The 16,949-nt window shown below is 43.3% G+C and overlaps 1 protein-coding gene across 1 annotated transcript in view; it reads left to right on the top strand.

The window, feature by feature from the left end:
• ADAMTS16 (ADAM metallopeptidase with thrombospondin type 1 motif 16) overlaps positions 1-16,949 on the top strand; it is a 637,963-nt gene that overhangs the window by 189,710 nt on the left and 431,304 nt on the right. Inside the window, exon 7 of the mRNA XM_085606087.1 lies at positions 8,823-8,982. Coding sequence (XP_085462213.1) covers positions 8,823-8,982 — 160 coding nt within the window. The remainder of the gene's footprint in view (positions 1-8,822; positions 8,983-16,949) is intronic.

Raw genomic sequence — 16,949 nt, forward strand, 5'->3', positions numbered from 1 at the left:
GAGAGGAACACCCTTCCCCACATCCAAGGCCCTTTTGTCCCCTATCTGGAAGAAATACACATTACTCCATAGGAGAACCATTAACAGTCATGTGACCCTGGGCACTGGAAGAAAGGCACATTTGGAGTCGGAAGACAACTGCCAACTTTCTAGAAGTGACATTTTTTATTATAGTAATTTTAAATATGGCTTTTACCATTAAAGAGGATTTTAGATTGCAATTCCAATGAATGGAAGAAGCATTTTTCTAGCTGTTCCCAAACTAAAGTTATCTCTTATTAAATATAAGGTAATCCAGTTTTAGTCTATGCGAGAGCTAGCTTTGCTGTAGTGAAAACACAACTTTTGTTTTTCTTCGATTTTAGAACATGTAAAACATAAGTACACATGTCCTACCTTTGAATACCATGCAGCCTACACTTTGAACTGTTAGACCCTACCTCTGGGGTGATTTATGGGTATTAAGAAGGAAGGCTTATGCCTGGCAAAATTTGCCTTTTGTCAGGTCAAAATGGCAGTTTATAACTGCACTACATGTTGTAATGGCAGGCTTGAGACTTGTGTGACAGTGCTCCTTTAGTGGGTGGAACAATGAGTGCTGCAACACACCAATAGCATTTAATTTACAGGCCCTGGGTACATGTATTACTAGGGACTTTAAATTAAAGTAAATTTAATGGAACAATCAGGTGCATAGTTACCTCTGTTAACATGTTTAGAAAGGAGAGCACAATCACTTTACCACTGAGTAAAGTGCAGAGTTCTAAAAGCTATCAAAAACAGGTTAAGCAAAGGAAGACAAAAATCTGGGTTGATCCTGCAGAAAGGTCCAACACATAGATTTTGGTATCAAATGCACACTTTTTATTTTCATGCAATTTCCCCACAAAATAGTCATTTAATGAAAACAACATACGTTTTGCTTTGAAAAAAATGTTTTTATTTTTGTTAATGTATATTTGGTCCTCCAACATCAGCTTGTCATTTTCACCAATTGCTCAAATGTACAACTGCCTATAATGCACACATTTACCTTACATTCTTATTTACTAAAATCACATGTCAGGGGTGGTTACTGTGATGTAATGGGTGCAGGTTGGATATCATTAAACCAAGGTCACAATTATGACATCAATTTTCAAAGATTGTTCACAGTGGGGCATCAGGGCATTTCATCATATTCAATATACGTCTGTGGTTGGAATGTGTCCCAGATATATTCAGAGGGCCCCATGTATTGAATCGAAATAGCTGGCCTTGATTAATTAATATATCAGGGTCCTCCACCCTTGTGCTCTTACAATTCAATGAGCCCACATTTACGACTGGAGGGAATTACCCAGTCAAATCAAATGGTCCAAAAATTATAATCGACGCCCATGGTACAAATTACTCAAATTTATACTGAGAGCCATGGCAGACAGGGTTGAGAATACATATCTTGAACCAGATGCAAAGATGTTATCTCCTGCGTTTTCCAACTATTGGCTAAGGCTTGTATGCATCTACACTGCACTAAATTGCAGGAAGCTGAAGAAAAGGTGAATGTATGTGTACTTTTTCGTAGGGGTGAGCGTGAGTCGCATAATTCTGTGTTGCATAATTATACGGAATCACCCAAACATTCAGCAAGATTACACTGAATTATATGGAAAGAGTAATTCTACATTTAGTGCTATATTCTTAGCACAAAAATGCTCCCTTGAGTCCAGAATGGACAGGAGGATGCATTTTGTGCTAAGAAATAGTGCAAAATGCAATAGAACATGAAGAGCAGAGCGAACAGCCACTTGCTAAATTTACACTTGGGGTAGGATTTCCTTCAATTTACTCCTGTCATGTAGATCTAGTTTCTTAGTGCACAATGCACTTTCGCATCCAAAATGGATGCGAGGATGTATTTCACACTAAGAAAATAGCACAAAATGCAACGGAACATAAACAGCAGCGTGAGCAGCTACTCACACTTGCTAAATGTGCCCTTTCCGTAGGATTTTTCCCTCAAAATCACTTTTATTTACACAAGTGGGCATAATTGCACTAATATGGGTAACTCCATGTCAAAGAAAGTCATGGAATTGCTAAAAAATACTCTGATTACTCCAGCATAATTAAAATTACTCCCAGGTCCAATTTTGAATGTTTTGGCCCTTCTTCTCATATTTATTGCCTTATTGTTTTAGTTTGCCTTATTTTCAACAATCTCTCCAGGTTAGACTTCTTGCTACATTTCTTTTAGTTTATTTTTTTCCCTAGTCTTTGCCTGCTTAGCCCCTGCATGGCTCATTGTATTTTCCTTTATTTTTCTCTTTCTTCTTGTTCCCCTCTTTTCCTTCAATAGATATCTCATCCTTGATAAGAATGTTGCCTCCTCCTTGCCTTATATTCATGCATGAAGTGTGTCTGTGCAACACTTGCGTGCCATTATCATGCAGTAGGCACACCAAAAAATAGGCAAGATAATCCTATTTGTTCCAAACCTGGTAAAGAGAGTTTATAGAACAGAGTATTTGTATCATTATAGATGCTCTCTGCTTTTACATATTTACTCAAGAACTATGCTTCCTACCCTCACTATAAAGAAACTGAAAGGTCTCTGGATCTATGGTCCTATTAAATTCAATTCTAAGCTTTCTCCTGGAGCATCTTCAGTTTCTCTGAGGTCATCTTGGAGTATTGATGGGAAAAGTGGCTACACTGAGCTTCATACAGACATACTCATGTTTGAAGAGAGCCAGCATTTAGGTGCTTCTTGTCCTGTAAAAATGCAGGTTGTTCCTTCTGAGTATAAACTGTTCATTGGCTCTCGTGCTGGGTGGTGTTATGTTCATCATTAGCAGCTATATTGTAGTGAAGTATTAACCTCTTAACATTTCAGCCGCTGAAGAACTTTAGATTAATCAATATATTTCCCTATCATATTTATACAGTGATCAATTTCCTCTCTGTGGTGGTGACTTTGCCGCATGTATGACAAATGTACTCTGTTATATCCTGAGTATTACATTTAATTGTAATCAGCCTAGGTCCTCCTAGCTGCTCAGTCAGAGTGAGAGATGGTAGCGGAATGTTGGTGTGACTGTGATGCGTGGAATGCCTGGGTGCCTGTGTGGATGAGTGGTGACAGTTGGAGATGGGCTGAGCAGCTAGGCAGGCTGCTCCTGGTGGGGATGGTGTAGGAGATGTAGGAGCTGATACATGGCTGAACTGAGATTGATACTACCCTGAACTGGAACCAATAAAGAAGACTTGAAATAATACTACAAGGCTACCAGTGTCTCTGTGTGCAGGGTACAACATACTCTTACCCTGTCACCCTTGGAAAATTGAGGTCTTAATCTCCTGATTGAAGATTTGGGGACAAATATGGAACATTGTCTACTATAAAGAGACATAATTGACTCAAATAGAAATATTTCTGCAACTAACACTTAAAATAAAACCTTTATGACTAAGTGTGACTAACTTTGTCCTAACTCTCTTATTACTAATGTCTCCCTTAACTGTTCTATGCACTAAACGATTCCTGTTTTTGAAGCAAAAGATTATAGCATACGTGCTTATACTGAAGCTCTGCATTCACACCTGATTACCGGGTCTCCAAGCCCAGCTTTTCTTTCTTTCACTTGGAATAAATTGCCTCACTGATTCTCAACCTGAAATGTTCTTGGAAATTGCTGAAGAGTGATTTAGAAGCAGTGGGTGATGGTGTGTCTTCTTGCTCTGTTCATTAGTGTCCAGGTTTTGTGATCATCAGTGTTAGATGGGAAAGGGGGTATTCCATGTGATTCTAGATGGTGGACTATAATCCAGTAGATCCGCCACCGAAGGCCCTTTATCCTGCCTACATGGCACCTTGCACAGAGGGACTTCGCCAGACTTTTGGCTTCACCTCTGGATATCCTTGTGCTGATTCGACATCAGTGTTCTGCCCTCTCCCCCTCTGATCAGATGGGGGACAACTTCTGGTGGTGAGGGGAAACTTGGGGCCTCTGGCCCTGTGGCCTTTGTCCGTCTCGTCTGGCTCCTTCCTCCAGTACCGCAGACGTTGTCAATAATCTGCACCTCCTTTTTGCGTTGAGGCAGTGTGCTGGCATCCACGGCACACTGCACCTGTTTTGGTGGGCTGCTTGTGCTACGGGTGCCTCCCAATCACTCTCCTCCCTCCTCCAAGGTGAGGCCTGGGCTTGCAGACCCACATACTGGAGGCGCTGCCCAATTCAGCACCACTGTGTCACTACATGGATCCCCGCATCTCGGACTTAACTATGGGCTAGTGACATGCATTGGCATCTACCCGCATTGCCCCTATGTTTTTGGGTGCCTAAACTGCAGAACCCCCTTGCCATCTCCCTCCCCAACTAGATCCAAGGATAACACTAACAAGCTGGACTTCATCCTGGCTGCTATATCAGGGACCCTCTTCACGGTGGAAACCAAAATAGATGCAGTGTCATGATGACCACTTCAAACTGGCCTGACCGTGTCTTCCGCACAGAGATAGTGCTCTCTGACCTGCAATCTCCTCTGACTGATGCACAATCTACCCTCACATACCTCCTGGATTGGGTGTTGATTCTGGAAGGCAGGATGGAGGATGCAGAGGGCTGTGCCCTCAGGTAAAACTTCAGGTTAGATGGTCTCCTGGAGGGTGCAGAGAGTAAGAATCCAATCTCTAAGCTTGAGACCTGGATCAAAAGTTTCATGCTTCCACACAAACTTACCCCCTTCTCTATTGAGAGGGCTCACACAGTCCCGATGAGCCAACCTCAGCCTGGCCTGACACCTTGACCGATGGTCACCAAGATCCTCCACTTCAATGAACGCAGCTAAATCCTTTGAGCGGCCCAGGGAAACTTCGTCCACTGGAAGTGGACAATCGCCAAGTCCAGTTGTTTCCTGATTACACAATAGCAGTCCAGCATCAGCTCTTCTCTTTTCTTGGTGTGAAATGTCAACTCCGCTAGCTGGGTCGCGGTACTCCTTACTGTTTCCACCAAGCCCAAAGCTTGCGGTTTTCGAGGTTCTAATCAAAGTTGATACGTGCATGTCCTGAATGTATGGCCCAGTACAAAAAACTCTTTACTGGCACCTGGCTGCTCCGGTCTGTATGGGGTACCACCCTGAGGCGCACTCCCCCACCCCCACCCCTTGCCTCATCAGCAGATTTGAAAATGACTGCATTCATATGCATGACACCCTCTGTCTCTCGCACCTATCCCCTAGACCCTATTTTCTCATATGCACCCTTCCCATCATTGCTAAAACTACCTCCCCCCCCCCACCATCAAAAACATGTAACACACTAGGGGGCCCATTAGCATTGGGGGCGGATCACCACCACCCGACCGGCGGTGGCGATCCGCCCGCCAACACACCCCACCGGACAGCCTTTTACCCCCCGCAGAAAAGACCCATAATATGGTGGCGGTGCCTTGCAGGCACCGCCACCATTTAAGTATGTGGCATTTTTAATGCCTTTCCATGGCGGAGACTCCACCATGGAAAGGCATGCGGTTTTCACTTCGGGGGCCCATTGCAGGCCCCCAGGGGAGTGGGGGGATGGGGGCCTGCACTTGGGGGTACCTATGGTACCCCCCCAACATTGACATGGACAAGGTGGCAGGCACCGCGCAGTGCCTGTCACGTTGTGCATGCCAATGCACAACATGCATATATATTGCATTGTGGCGGGTGCTTCTTACTGCACCGCCCGCCGCAATGCAATATATGCGAGATGCCACCGCCAGCATGGTGGTGGCATCCTAATCGCCATGGAGGGACCGCCGCACCTCTGGCGGTCTGTCCCGTGTACCATTAAGGTGGTGGGCGGACAATGTCCGCCCGCCATCGTAATGGACCCCTAGGCTTGGAAGCGGGTGGATGTCTCCAAATCTAGGGTTTTACATGTTTTTGTCACCAGTTCCTGTTTCTTAGTTTCCTAGAAAGGGTGTCACGATCACTGCTACTGCTTATCTGATGCCTGTCTACCATACTACACTACTGGACTCATGCCCTTTCCTCACTGACTACTTATACCAAATTTATTGCGAGTACCTTGCTTGATCATTAGTCACATGTTCTGTACCTCACCACTGACCTGTATGTTTGAAATATTCTACTAAAAATTGCCAGTTTGAGCAATCCTATTCATTTGAGTAATCCTACTCAAGTGGGAAGGTACCTAGAAACACAATTCTATGTCCCAGATGGCAGCAGCACTAACCAGATACCCTGTTAAAACCGCTACTGGGGGAAAGAACATTGTTAGCAACCAAATACCACTTACAGGCATGAAGAATATTACACTTTACTACATGTGCTTTAATTCAAAGTTTCTTAAATGTGTATTTTTTCATGTGTTTTTAAAGTCCTAATCAAAACACACAAGAGCCCTTGGGTCTATCAAGAGAAAAAGAGGGACAAAGAAGGCTGACTAAGAAGAAGGCGTCCCTTTAAAGGACGGTTTCCTTCACCCACCAGAGGTGGCATGATTCAATATTGGGAATCCTCCCCGCACCATGAAACCTAGTCTTGGTGTGGGCTTCAACTCCCTCACTGTGAGGGAGGAGCTCAGGGATGTTTTTTGTGTAAGAGGGGTTGTTACTAAACCCCAATGTGAGCTAACAGGGTGTTGTGAGGGGGTGCAGTGCTGGTTGCGAAGTGGATTCAAACTAGCTACAGTGTTTAACACATCATTTTTGCTCTGGCTACCTTGTGCTAGGATTAAAAACAAAAGGTACGACAGAAACCATTAGATCCAATCGTACTGAACTCAGATCAACATGTTTCAACCAATGACCTAGAGAGTGTTGTGATTTTTTCAGGATCTTAAGTAAGCTACTGCTGTGAAAATGATGCCTACAAAGAAAGGTGTGCAAAAATTATACAAGGAGGAATTGGGCCGGTATATTGGATTTGATACAAAACCAGTGTCCCAAGGAAAGCAAGATGATGGATTCACCGGTGGTACCTGCAAAAGTCAGGCATAGTGCCCCAGCTGTTCTTAGCATAGATGCTTAAGGTGCAAACGCGTCTCAAACCTGTCTCTGCTATTCAGGATGGTCCTCTGTGCGAATTGACGGGGGACAGGAAGGCACCTTTTAAAGTACTAACCTCATAAACGTTTTGCAAAGTTTGAATTGCACTGTTTTTCAAATTCGCTCTTATCACATATCTCAAAAAATTTCCGAGAGGTAAAATGCCCTACTCAATATATACAGTCTAGTATTCATGAGTTTATGTATCTGGAGAAGAAAGGAGTGAAGAGAAAAAGGCGTTACTTTTTTAAATAGTGTTCAATTTATTTGAAGAAACACGTCTGTCTGAATCAATGCAGCGTGTCTCAGACTTCTAGGGAAGAGGGAAGATTTTTTTGTACAGTGAAACTTCAATAACCGATTTCCAATTGTATGGGAGGTAAAGGCAATTGAGATTTTCCTTCGATGTGGGGGACACTGCCAAGCAGAGAGGCTCTCACCAATGCCGCAAGAAGTCTGCAGAGCTGGTGACTGTGGTCATGCGTTCTCCGGTGCATCCAGGTCAATGTTTTATTTCACCTGTTGAACGATCAGTGCGATGGTATTGACATTTGACTATTTTCCATTACAAATATAAAATGTTCTTTGAAATGCCTCCACCCAGCAAGAAGTTTGAGGACCTACCTATTGATCAAACACCTGCGCTGGCTTTAATTAATGTAATTTTCCTTGGATGGATATCAGGTAGCTGGCTGCAGTATGAAGATATTGCTTGAATGTACCGCGGCACTGCGCACTACTTCAGATGCTCTAAGTACACCTGGTGCGGGATGACTCCATCGGTATTCTCTCACCCATCAGTTACTGATACCGCAGGCATTGGTAATTCAGGTATGAGCTTATCCTGCGGTTTTCCAACTAGGATCATGAGTGGTGTTTTAGGAATAGCTGCTGCCCCGTTTACTTCCTGTGGTAATTTCCCATTTTCAACAATTTTCCGACTCAGAAATTTTACCCAGGGGGATAACGAATGCAGTGATATATTGCTGCATCTCTTGAATTTCCTGATTTTGGTGGTGTCTCCTGTCAGTAACAGAATCGGGGATTCCAACACACTCCTAATGAGCGCCAAAGTCTCCCACTTGGGCTCACTGTTAAAGTAGTGAGCATGTTGTTGTGTTTAATGATGAGGGACCCTCTATAATGTCATTTATTGATTTTCCTTGGCTTTGGATAAACTCAAAATGCTGACAGGGGCGTAGCTTGGTCAGTAAGATTGGGGGTGCTGTCAGCATCAGATTTCCCAAGGATCAAGCAGGGATATCTTGTTAAAACACAATATATGGGAAGCAGGACATGAGGGGGGCTTTTGGGCAGTGGAAAGAGAGAGATGGGCATACAGTTAGGGGCACTTAAAACACAACATTTTTCAAACTAATCAACATTTTTAAGGTCTTCACAACATGGACTAAAGTGTGTGTGTTTTTTTGGTAGTGTTAGCATGTAAAACTCCCTGGTGAAAACCCGAAAGACGTGTAACCATACCTGACTGAAAGCACCTGTACCCAACTATTAACAACAGAATACATTTTTAGGGAGTTGCAGCACCCCAAACACCCCTTCACTCCTCACCCCCCATGCAACGCCCCTGAAGACTGACTGGAAAATTAAAAGGAACACCCTTTTCCATGAATCACATTCCACTGCCTGAACAGCATGTGCTTGTTGTTTTTTGTTCTACAATATATTACACTTTGATAGCCCTTCTTGAGGCAAAAAAAAGCTGATTGGCTGTGGTGAGGCCCATGAAGTCCTGGTGATGTTCTTCTCTTTTGTTTGCAGCCAGGGCTCGTCATCAGTCATCATGCCGACCATACTCTGAGTAGCTTCTGCCAGTGGCAGTCAGGGCTCATGGGAAAAGATGGCAGCCGCCATGACCACGCTATCCTTCTCACCGGTCTTGATATATGCTCCTGGAAGAATGAACCTTGTGACACATTAGGTGAGAATTTACAATGTAAAGTTTATGCTTTTTGAATCTGAGTTCTTTATTACATTAAATCGTAAGTTACACCCCAATGGTGAGGATGCATAAAATGTGTAGCTAGGCCTTACACACAGCACATACTCCCAAGCTTCCCCCATACCCTTACTCACCCTCCCCTTGGTCACATGCCTGCATTGCCAGCAAGTCCTCCATAACACCGAGGAAATGTACATAATTGTTTTCTATCCCACAGGCGTTTGTTTACACTGGCTGCTTTAAATGTTGTGTCTAGTTCTCTGTGACACATCTGTGGCCTCATCCATAACTCCAACTCTACGCTTCTAGGTAACATCATATCAACATTCTTTGCAACCACACGAGTGTACTCTACCACACAATCCTTACAAGGCATCAGTGCTTCTGGCTTACAAAGTGGCAGCCGTTGACTATATGAACAAGCAGTGGCAAAGCCAATAGATCTCACCTTTTGGCTTCGCTTATGCACCCAACATGACGCTGCAGCCATTTGTTTTTTTGTTTCAATTTACCCTTTCTAGATTGCAAACATTCATATTGGAGAAGTATAAAATGCACTAAAACATTTTTTTTAGAAAGCAAGAGCCTCGCAGCAAATTACAGGTGCTGGCCCTACCAAAAAAGAAAGAAAGAAAAACAAAAAGAACGAGACGTGAGGAGGGAGCAGTTGTGGAAGATTTGGAGAGTGGCATAGGCATGGGCAGTGAGAGTGAGGGAGAAGCTACAGAGGAGTTCAGTGGGGGGAGTGAAAGAGTAAAATAAACAGACAAAACTGAAAGGGGCGGGAGGGGGAATCAACGGGTGAACTTTGGGGCACCGGGAAATCATCCAGTCAAAAAGATGGTGAAGAAGCTATGCTCCATGGGAGGAATAAACCTAAGAAAGGATGAAAAGCCTTTAAATAACAAGCAAGCGAAGGAAATTGACAAAAAAGTCAACAACTGACAATCAATGGATTCAACCAAAATCTGCATTTAGCATGTGTATTGTTCACAATATGTATTTACTTATCAACAACTAAAAGTCAAGACCTAAAAACAATAGCATAAGCCACAATTGGGAAATATTATGATAACTCTTGAGGGGGGCCAGTGCAGACCTCCATTGTGCTAAGCTTCAAGAGTTTGCAAATGTTGAAGATGTGAGTTTAATTTTAAAGTATATTATAAAGCAATATACAAACATCATCTTTCTTTTGCCGCTCTTGCTGTGAATGTTCAGCAGTTACAGCTGTGCACAGGGCCATGGCTGTTAAATGTTGATATGGCCTGGTATTTCTGAGTCCCCTCCCATGGGTTGAATGTTACCACCCAAGCATTCCCTTCCCTACCGGGATCCCAGGATGGCTGTTTACAACCCCCTCCTCTTTCCCCCGAGGCACCGATAATAAGTCAACCAAACACAACAATTGGATTAGGGGCCATATAACCCCGGCCGTATTTTATTAAAATTAATAAAACATAATTTTTTTAAAAATCACAATTTATACGCAGAAAACCTAAACATATTCAATAACATTTCAAATAAACATATTTACACATATTCGATGGATAACCTTAACATGAGTCTAATACATAGCCATACCTAACCTAAAACTGGAATATGTACACTTTGTTTTCTGCGTATCCCGGATGAGCCTACGTGCAAGATCATGACTGTTCCCAAGTACCTGCCAGGTCCCCCTTTAAAGGAGTGACCTTGCGCAGGAGGCTCATCTGCCTGGCGGATTCCATTCCGCAGGCACCCCCTACGCCCTCCAATACTACCTCCCAGGGACTGATGTTATGCCACGTTGGCGCCAATGCGCCTGCGTGGGAGTTGGCCCAAACGGGTCATATTGGGGCCGTGACCGAGTTCCCGGTGGTGCCTTGTGAACGTACACAGCAACAGTTGTGAAAGGAGGTTGAAGTCAGGACCTATTTGTGCCTGGGTTCAGCTCGTCCCTGAGTTCAGCAAACTGCTTTTCATCATTTTGCTGAGCCAGGGAGAACCAGGAGCTGAAAAGAACTACATCCTCCCTGCTTCCGAGGCTCCAGGGTACTGTGATGAGGGAGGAGAGAAAGCTCCTAGGTGCCCTGTTCACAGCCTCTACCTCTCTCTTTCTCTTTCCAATTCACATATCCCAGAGAGGCATGGGAAAGAAAGATGCAGAAGCTGTGGATCAGGACAGTAGTTCTTAACCTGTGGTCTAGGGACTCCTGAAGATCCGTGACTCTTTCTAAAATGAAATACTATTAAAGAGTAATACAGTACATAAACATAAAAAGCATTGGCATAGCCAATAGGTCTCGCCTTTGGGACCTTATAAGTGTTTAGCCATGCAACAGTTGCATACCTAAATACTTATAAGGTCCCAAAAGCGAGACCTGTTGGCTATGCAAGCGGCCGGGCGGCCGTGAAAGCGATCACGATCAAACATCAAAGCGGCCGTGCGGCCGCCAAAGTGAAAGCAATCGTGGTAAAGTGCGGCACGTGCGCCCGCGCACATGCACTGTAGCTCTAGGCTGGCCTGGTAGCACTTTTTGGAGCCCACTCAATAAGTCTCGCCAGACCAGCGCATGCGCTGGGTCAGGCGAGACCTAAAAAAGCAAAATTGAAAGCTTTAAAATGCTCTGTAATTATAAAGAAATTTGAAACTAGAATCTACAAATTAAATTGGTATCCTTAGCTTGAGTCATAAGAGCAGTGCAGGTACAGCAAATAGAATCAAGTATGCACTGGTGTGTGCCCACAACAAGATGGTATGCATTAGGAGCAAAACATAGATACATCGATATGCTAGAGACTAGCACATTGCTTCCTCTTTTAGAAATAAAACTATATTTTTAAACGCATCAACCATTCCATTAAAATGTCAATATTCACATTTTTTTGTGAATTAATTCAGTGAAATGCTTTCTTTGTGTTGTCGTTTCATATATGCTTGTTTCTGTACTTCAGTGTATTGTTTGAGTTTCACATCGTCGAAATTGATTTGGTGTGGGTTCCCCGGCCACCAGTAGTGATTCAGTGTGAGTCTGCAGAAGTCAAAGGGTTAAGAACCACTGGATTAGGACTCTGTAGTGTTGGAGCTATCAGCATTCTATGATGGTAGCAGTGGTCAAAGTGGGGGGAAAAAAGTAGGGGAACTGTGGGCGGAGAATCAGAGGGCAGGAATTACGCATGGATTGGGTCAGTGGGCGTAGCCAGAGGTGTGGCCAGAATGCGCAAACATCCCAATTTTTAGTATTTGTTTGGCATTTCACTGCCCAGTTTAATCAACCAATGGATTCACATGATTATTTAAGGTTATAATGAGTTATTGACTTTAAAATACATTCACAAAGCGGGATATGCTTCTAATCACAGAATGTCCTAAATACGACCAAATGTGGAAGCACAAGCCATTTGTCTCTGTTATCAGCACTTCTCCCTTTTTCCACAACAGCAGTTCAAACATGAATCGCAAAATATCCTAGTTTGCAAATGTTTTCTATATAATTATGGCTCTGCCACATTTGCCGTATAATGCAAGATCTGCTGCATGATCTAACCATTTAAACTAATAAATTATTTGTAGCTCAAACGTATCAAAAGTTAATAACAAATGTGACTTGTGTTGCTGCGGAGTTGATGGCTTATTGCAAAGGTTGACTGGTCACCTTTCTCACTGCTACATTTGTATGTTACATTGGTACTAATAAGGCAAAATCTTTCCAGAGACGGTTAGTGTGGGTATACATGTCAAAGTAATAAAATATCAGAAAATATACTGCATTACGCTGCAGCCTTTTTTTTAGTGCATAATTTAGTCAACACTGCGGCATCAATTTGTCCTCCTTTGCTGTATAATTAATTCCAGTGGCCCCACAGCAGGCAGCACATGTTAAAAGTGCTTGTGAATGAAGCAGAGAGACTGTGAAGTTTGGTGAGAGTTGCAGCTACTACTGTTGAAAGAAGGCCAATGGAGGTACCTATGGGTGAGGCAGACTGGCCTTAAGGGCAGGGCCAGCGTTAGCGCTGGTGGCGCCCTGTGCATTAATGTTTGTAAGGTGTCAGAGCACTTTACATCACACACATTACACAATCAATATGTGTGTAAATCACTGTCTAGAAAATGTTACATAATTCTAAGGACTACATGGTGTAGGAGTCACATGACAACCATACTAGTAGGCACTATAGTTTACTAGTGATTGGCCTGGAGAAACACAAACTCATAATTTAAAACGTAATACCATGGTTGGGGGTTCTCTTTAATAATCAGAATTGATTTCCATCCAAAAGAACACTCTTTGAAATATTACGATAATCAAAGATTGGGGGGAAAAACATAACACTCTAATTCATACCTTGCAGTTTGTAGGCAGCTATTAGATGACAGTTAATGGCTCACTGTTCTATGTTAGGATTTTAATTTATAGACTGCAAGTAACAAAAGGATCTCTCTGACAAAAGCAGTAGCCCACTGACCTATTTATATTATGTGCACTTTGCGCTCTGCATGGTACATGTTCTTTGCAGCAGGCACATTAACCCTCTGTGCTACCATTCCATGAGTCAAAACTTCCACTAGACAAAACTCCGATCTCTCTCTAGGAAGAACATTAATCATGACATTTTTATTGTTGCCGAAAATTGCTGGAGGCCAGGAAGGAGTCAGAAAGCGTTTTAAAACCATAATATACTTGCAAAAAGGATGCCTCTACCCAAAGTCAGCACCCGGTGCGGTCACACCGGTTGCACTGCCCTAGAGCTGGCCCTTCTCATGAGTCCTGTGACCATAGTGACAGAGTCACTGTTGTTTTAGGCTGTGCTTCTTCATAGGCCTACCCGCAAGACTGGAGGTGAACTTCAGTATGGATTGTGGTGGACAAACCTTGAAGGTTAACCCACACTTGCCCCTTTGGGGTCCACCTGCTGGTACGACAACAGGGCTTCTAAGCTCTTGCAGCGCCTTCTAAGGTCTAGCATGGGATTGTGCTCTCTCATGAGAGTGGTCTGGTGGACTGGTTATTAAGGCTGAACCTGGTTCCCCAGTTCCAAATCCAGCAGCTCTGGCCATAGTGCCACATCCTCTCCCCCACTGACACCATACTGCCCCACTGAGAAAATTTAAATGACGCAATAGACGAGTAATATGCGGCCTACAAAAAAAAGTAACAACATCCTGGAAAAAGCAAACACTCATAGGGAATGCAAAATTTAGCAAACCATGTGAAATGTAAGCAGGAACAACATGGTTACCTTAACGCTTTTACACTCACTATTCAGAAATCAGTGAGTGCTTTTGCCTGAAAAGTTAATGACATGACTACAGGGCCCTGAATGGACCCATTTCAATGTCCATTGCTTATATCCTTACAAAACATAAGCAGTATGGTAAAAAGACCACATCCCTGGACGCAGAGCCGCAGTACACATTTTGTTTTCCAATCCACACTTTGCAGTACCTCCAGGATTGGTGCACTAGTTCCAAGCCCGGGGAAAACAAAGACATGAAAACGAAAATAGCGCTTCACTGGCAAACTCTGTAAAAGTGGCGCTAATGTGTTTGGGTGTGAATGAAACCAATCTGGCCAGTTTGCTACCACTCTGTCTTACTTTATTTATTTTTCATATTTTTAACCTTTTATTCCCGATGCTTACTTTGGAATTAAAATGTCAGAAGTATACAACACTTCCAGCAAAAGTGTTTTTCTTTTTTGGATCCGTTCCACAGGGGAGCAAATAAAAGGAAGGAGAGGAAACAGTGTGAGAGCCCCTTCTTGAAGTCACGGTTTTCCGTAAGAGAGGAACTGCTAGACAGAAAGAGAGGGAAGAAGGAAAGAGTGTAGGGGCAGCTGAAGCGGCAGAGCAGAAGTGGACACGGTCTTTGTCTTCTCTGGGCAAGAAGGAAAAGACAGAGTCCTGTTACTTCTCTGCCGCCCCACCCGTCACGAACGCCAAGCTTTATCTATAGGCCATGACGATTTCTTGCGTCCTGGGACGCATTTTCAAAATAAATAAGTAGGGGTACGGAATCTTTGGAATTTAAGAAGTAGGCACGCCGTGCCCTGCCGATCCCGCCCACTTCGACCACTGGATGGTAGCACCCGACAGTGTCTAGCAGGTGACAGTTTTACGGTAATAAACTCAGGAAAAAAGACGAAAGTATCCTCTCATAACGTGCGTACCATGTGCAGTGTAATCCTTCCACGTTTTTACACAATCCCAGGGGATAATGGAGAAACCTTGACTTCAGTGCTGACTTTCATGTTTGTCAAAACTTCGACTCTAATTCTTTCTAGTGGCCCTTGCATTTTACTGTTTGTGTCGTACTTAACTCCGGACCCCTGCAATGTCAAGACGTATCATATAGATTTAAAGTCGTACATAGCGTCTTGCCCTCAGCTGGCGAAGGGTAACTAATCAGCTTATAGGATCATAAAACAAAGACCTCACCAGAGTTTACTTAAGAGATTATTCGTCGCCAGACTGACATTTGAGAGCCCGGTCCGTTTCTTTGTGGGCGGAGCCGGAGAGTGTGAAACGGTCACGAGGTAAGAGGCCTGATGTCTGCTTTGGATACGCAGACTCGTTCATTTGGATCTAATGGTGGTGTTCTAGAAACGATCATCTGGTCTGTATTTAGTGTGTGCTCACAGAGAAATAGACGACGTTTGTTTTTTCAAACTCTTAAATAACCTCTGCCGTATTACCTCATGAATCGAAGTTCCTATCAACAAGCTGCGCCTCGATAAAACAAACAAACAGACCCAGTGAGAATTAAGGTACATTCTTTCGCCAAGGACGCATGCCTGGGAAGACGTGCGCCCAGAGGGGCCTGCCACTGTGCGTGCAAAAGTAAACAAGCATTGCCAGTGTCAATCGATAGGGTGTTGGCTGGCAGCATTTTGTCTTTGTCATGGTTTTTTGCGAATGTTTTATGTGGGGTAGCTGCTGGTCCCTGGCCAATATAAAAAAAATGACTAAAAGCAAATATGAAAGCTAATATTTTTCAGTTTCCAAAAACATACATGGCCATGGTAGTCCTTGGCGCTGAGGGAAACTACTTTGTGTGCGGATGTGCTCCTTTTGAACTAGCCTATTGACGTAATTCACAGGAAAGTTAGCCAGTGGCTGAAGTAGTCTGACCCATTGCCCATTGCTGTTTGAAGAATTTGGCGAAGAAAAAGGTGAATGGTACATTAACAGATCAGGGAACAAGAGGAAAAGTTGAAGCACCTATACATATATGTGTGTGCGTGTGTGTGTGTGTGTGGTTGGTTTTACTAAAATCTAACGGTCTTGACTAATGCCGGACTTGAAAGTGACATATGTCTATGTAGAAATATAAGTCTTACAATGGCTTTTCAAATACGTTTTACCCACCATTTATTGCAATTAAGATACGATCGAACCCTCTGAGTGAGGCAAGCTTGGTAGACGCTGTCTGTGTCTTGCAATCTTTTCATTTCTATTGGACAAATGAAAGCTTTTGTTTCTGAACAAATTGGAATATCCTAGTTACCTACTTATGTCCTGTTGGTGTGTTTCATGCCTTCTGATTAAAATGTTTTTTGGACCTACATTGAAAGCTAATGATTCGGGCCATCTTGGCACACAATTACTGGTTGCTCCAATAAAATATTCTAATGTCTGTGATTTTCAGACGAACCGTTGACATGTTTTCATCTTCACCATCTGAAAGGTCTTTAAATTTAAATCTGAACACTGACAAAAACAATTGATTTGGATTTTGGGCAGTAAAAGGTCTGTTTTTTTTGTTTCAATTGGACACACAAAACATGGAGAGACTATACAAGAAGCTGTAGTGCAAGTTTTCCTCACAAAAAGACCCTCTGCGGAGCATACAGCACAGGGGCAGCAGCACTCAGGCCTCCTTAATCACACAGCACAACTTCTGCACATGAAAGAGCAGTGCAAGTTCCCCTCGTACATGTAGTGCTGTTGCAGTAGAGAAA

This window comes from Triturus cristatus, chromosome 5_1, assembly GCF_964204655.1.
Source record: "Triturus cristatus chromosome 5_1, aTriCri1.1, whole genome shotgun sequence".
NCBI lineage: Eukaryota > Metazoa > Chordata > Amphibia > Caudata > Salamandridae > Triturus > Triturus cristatus.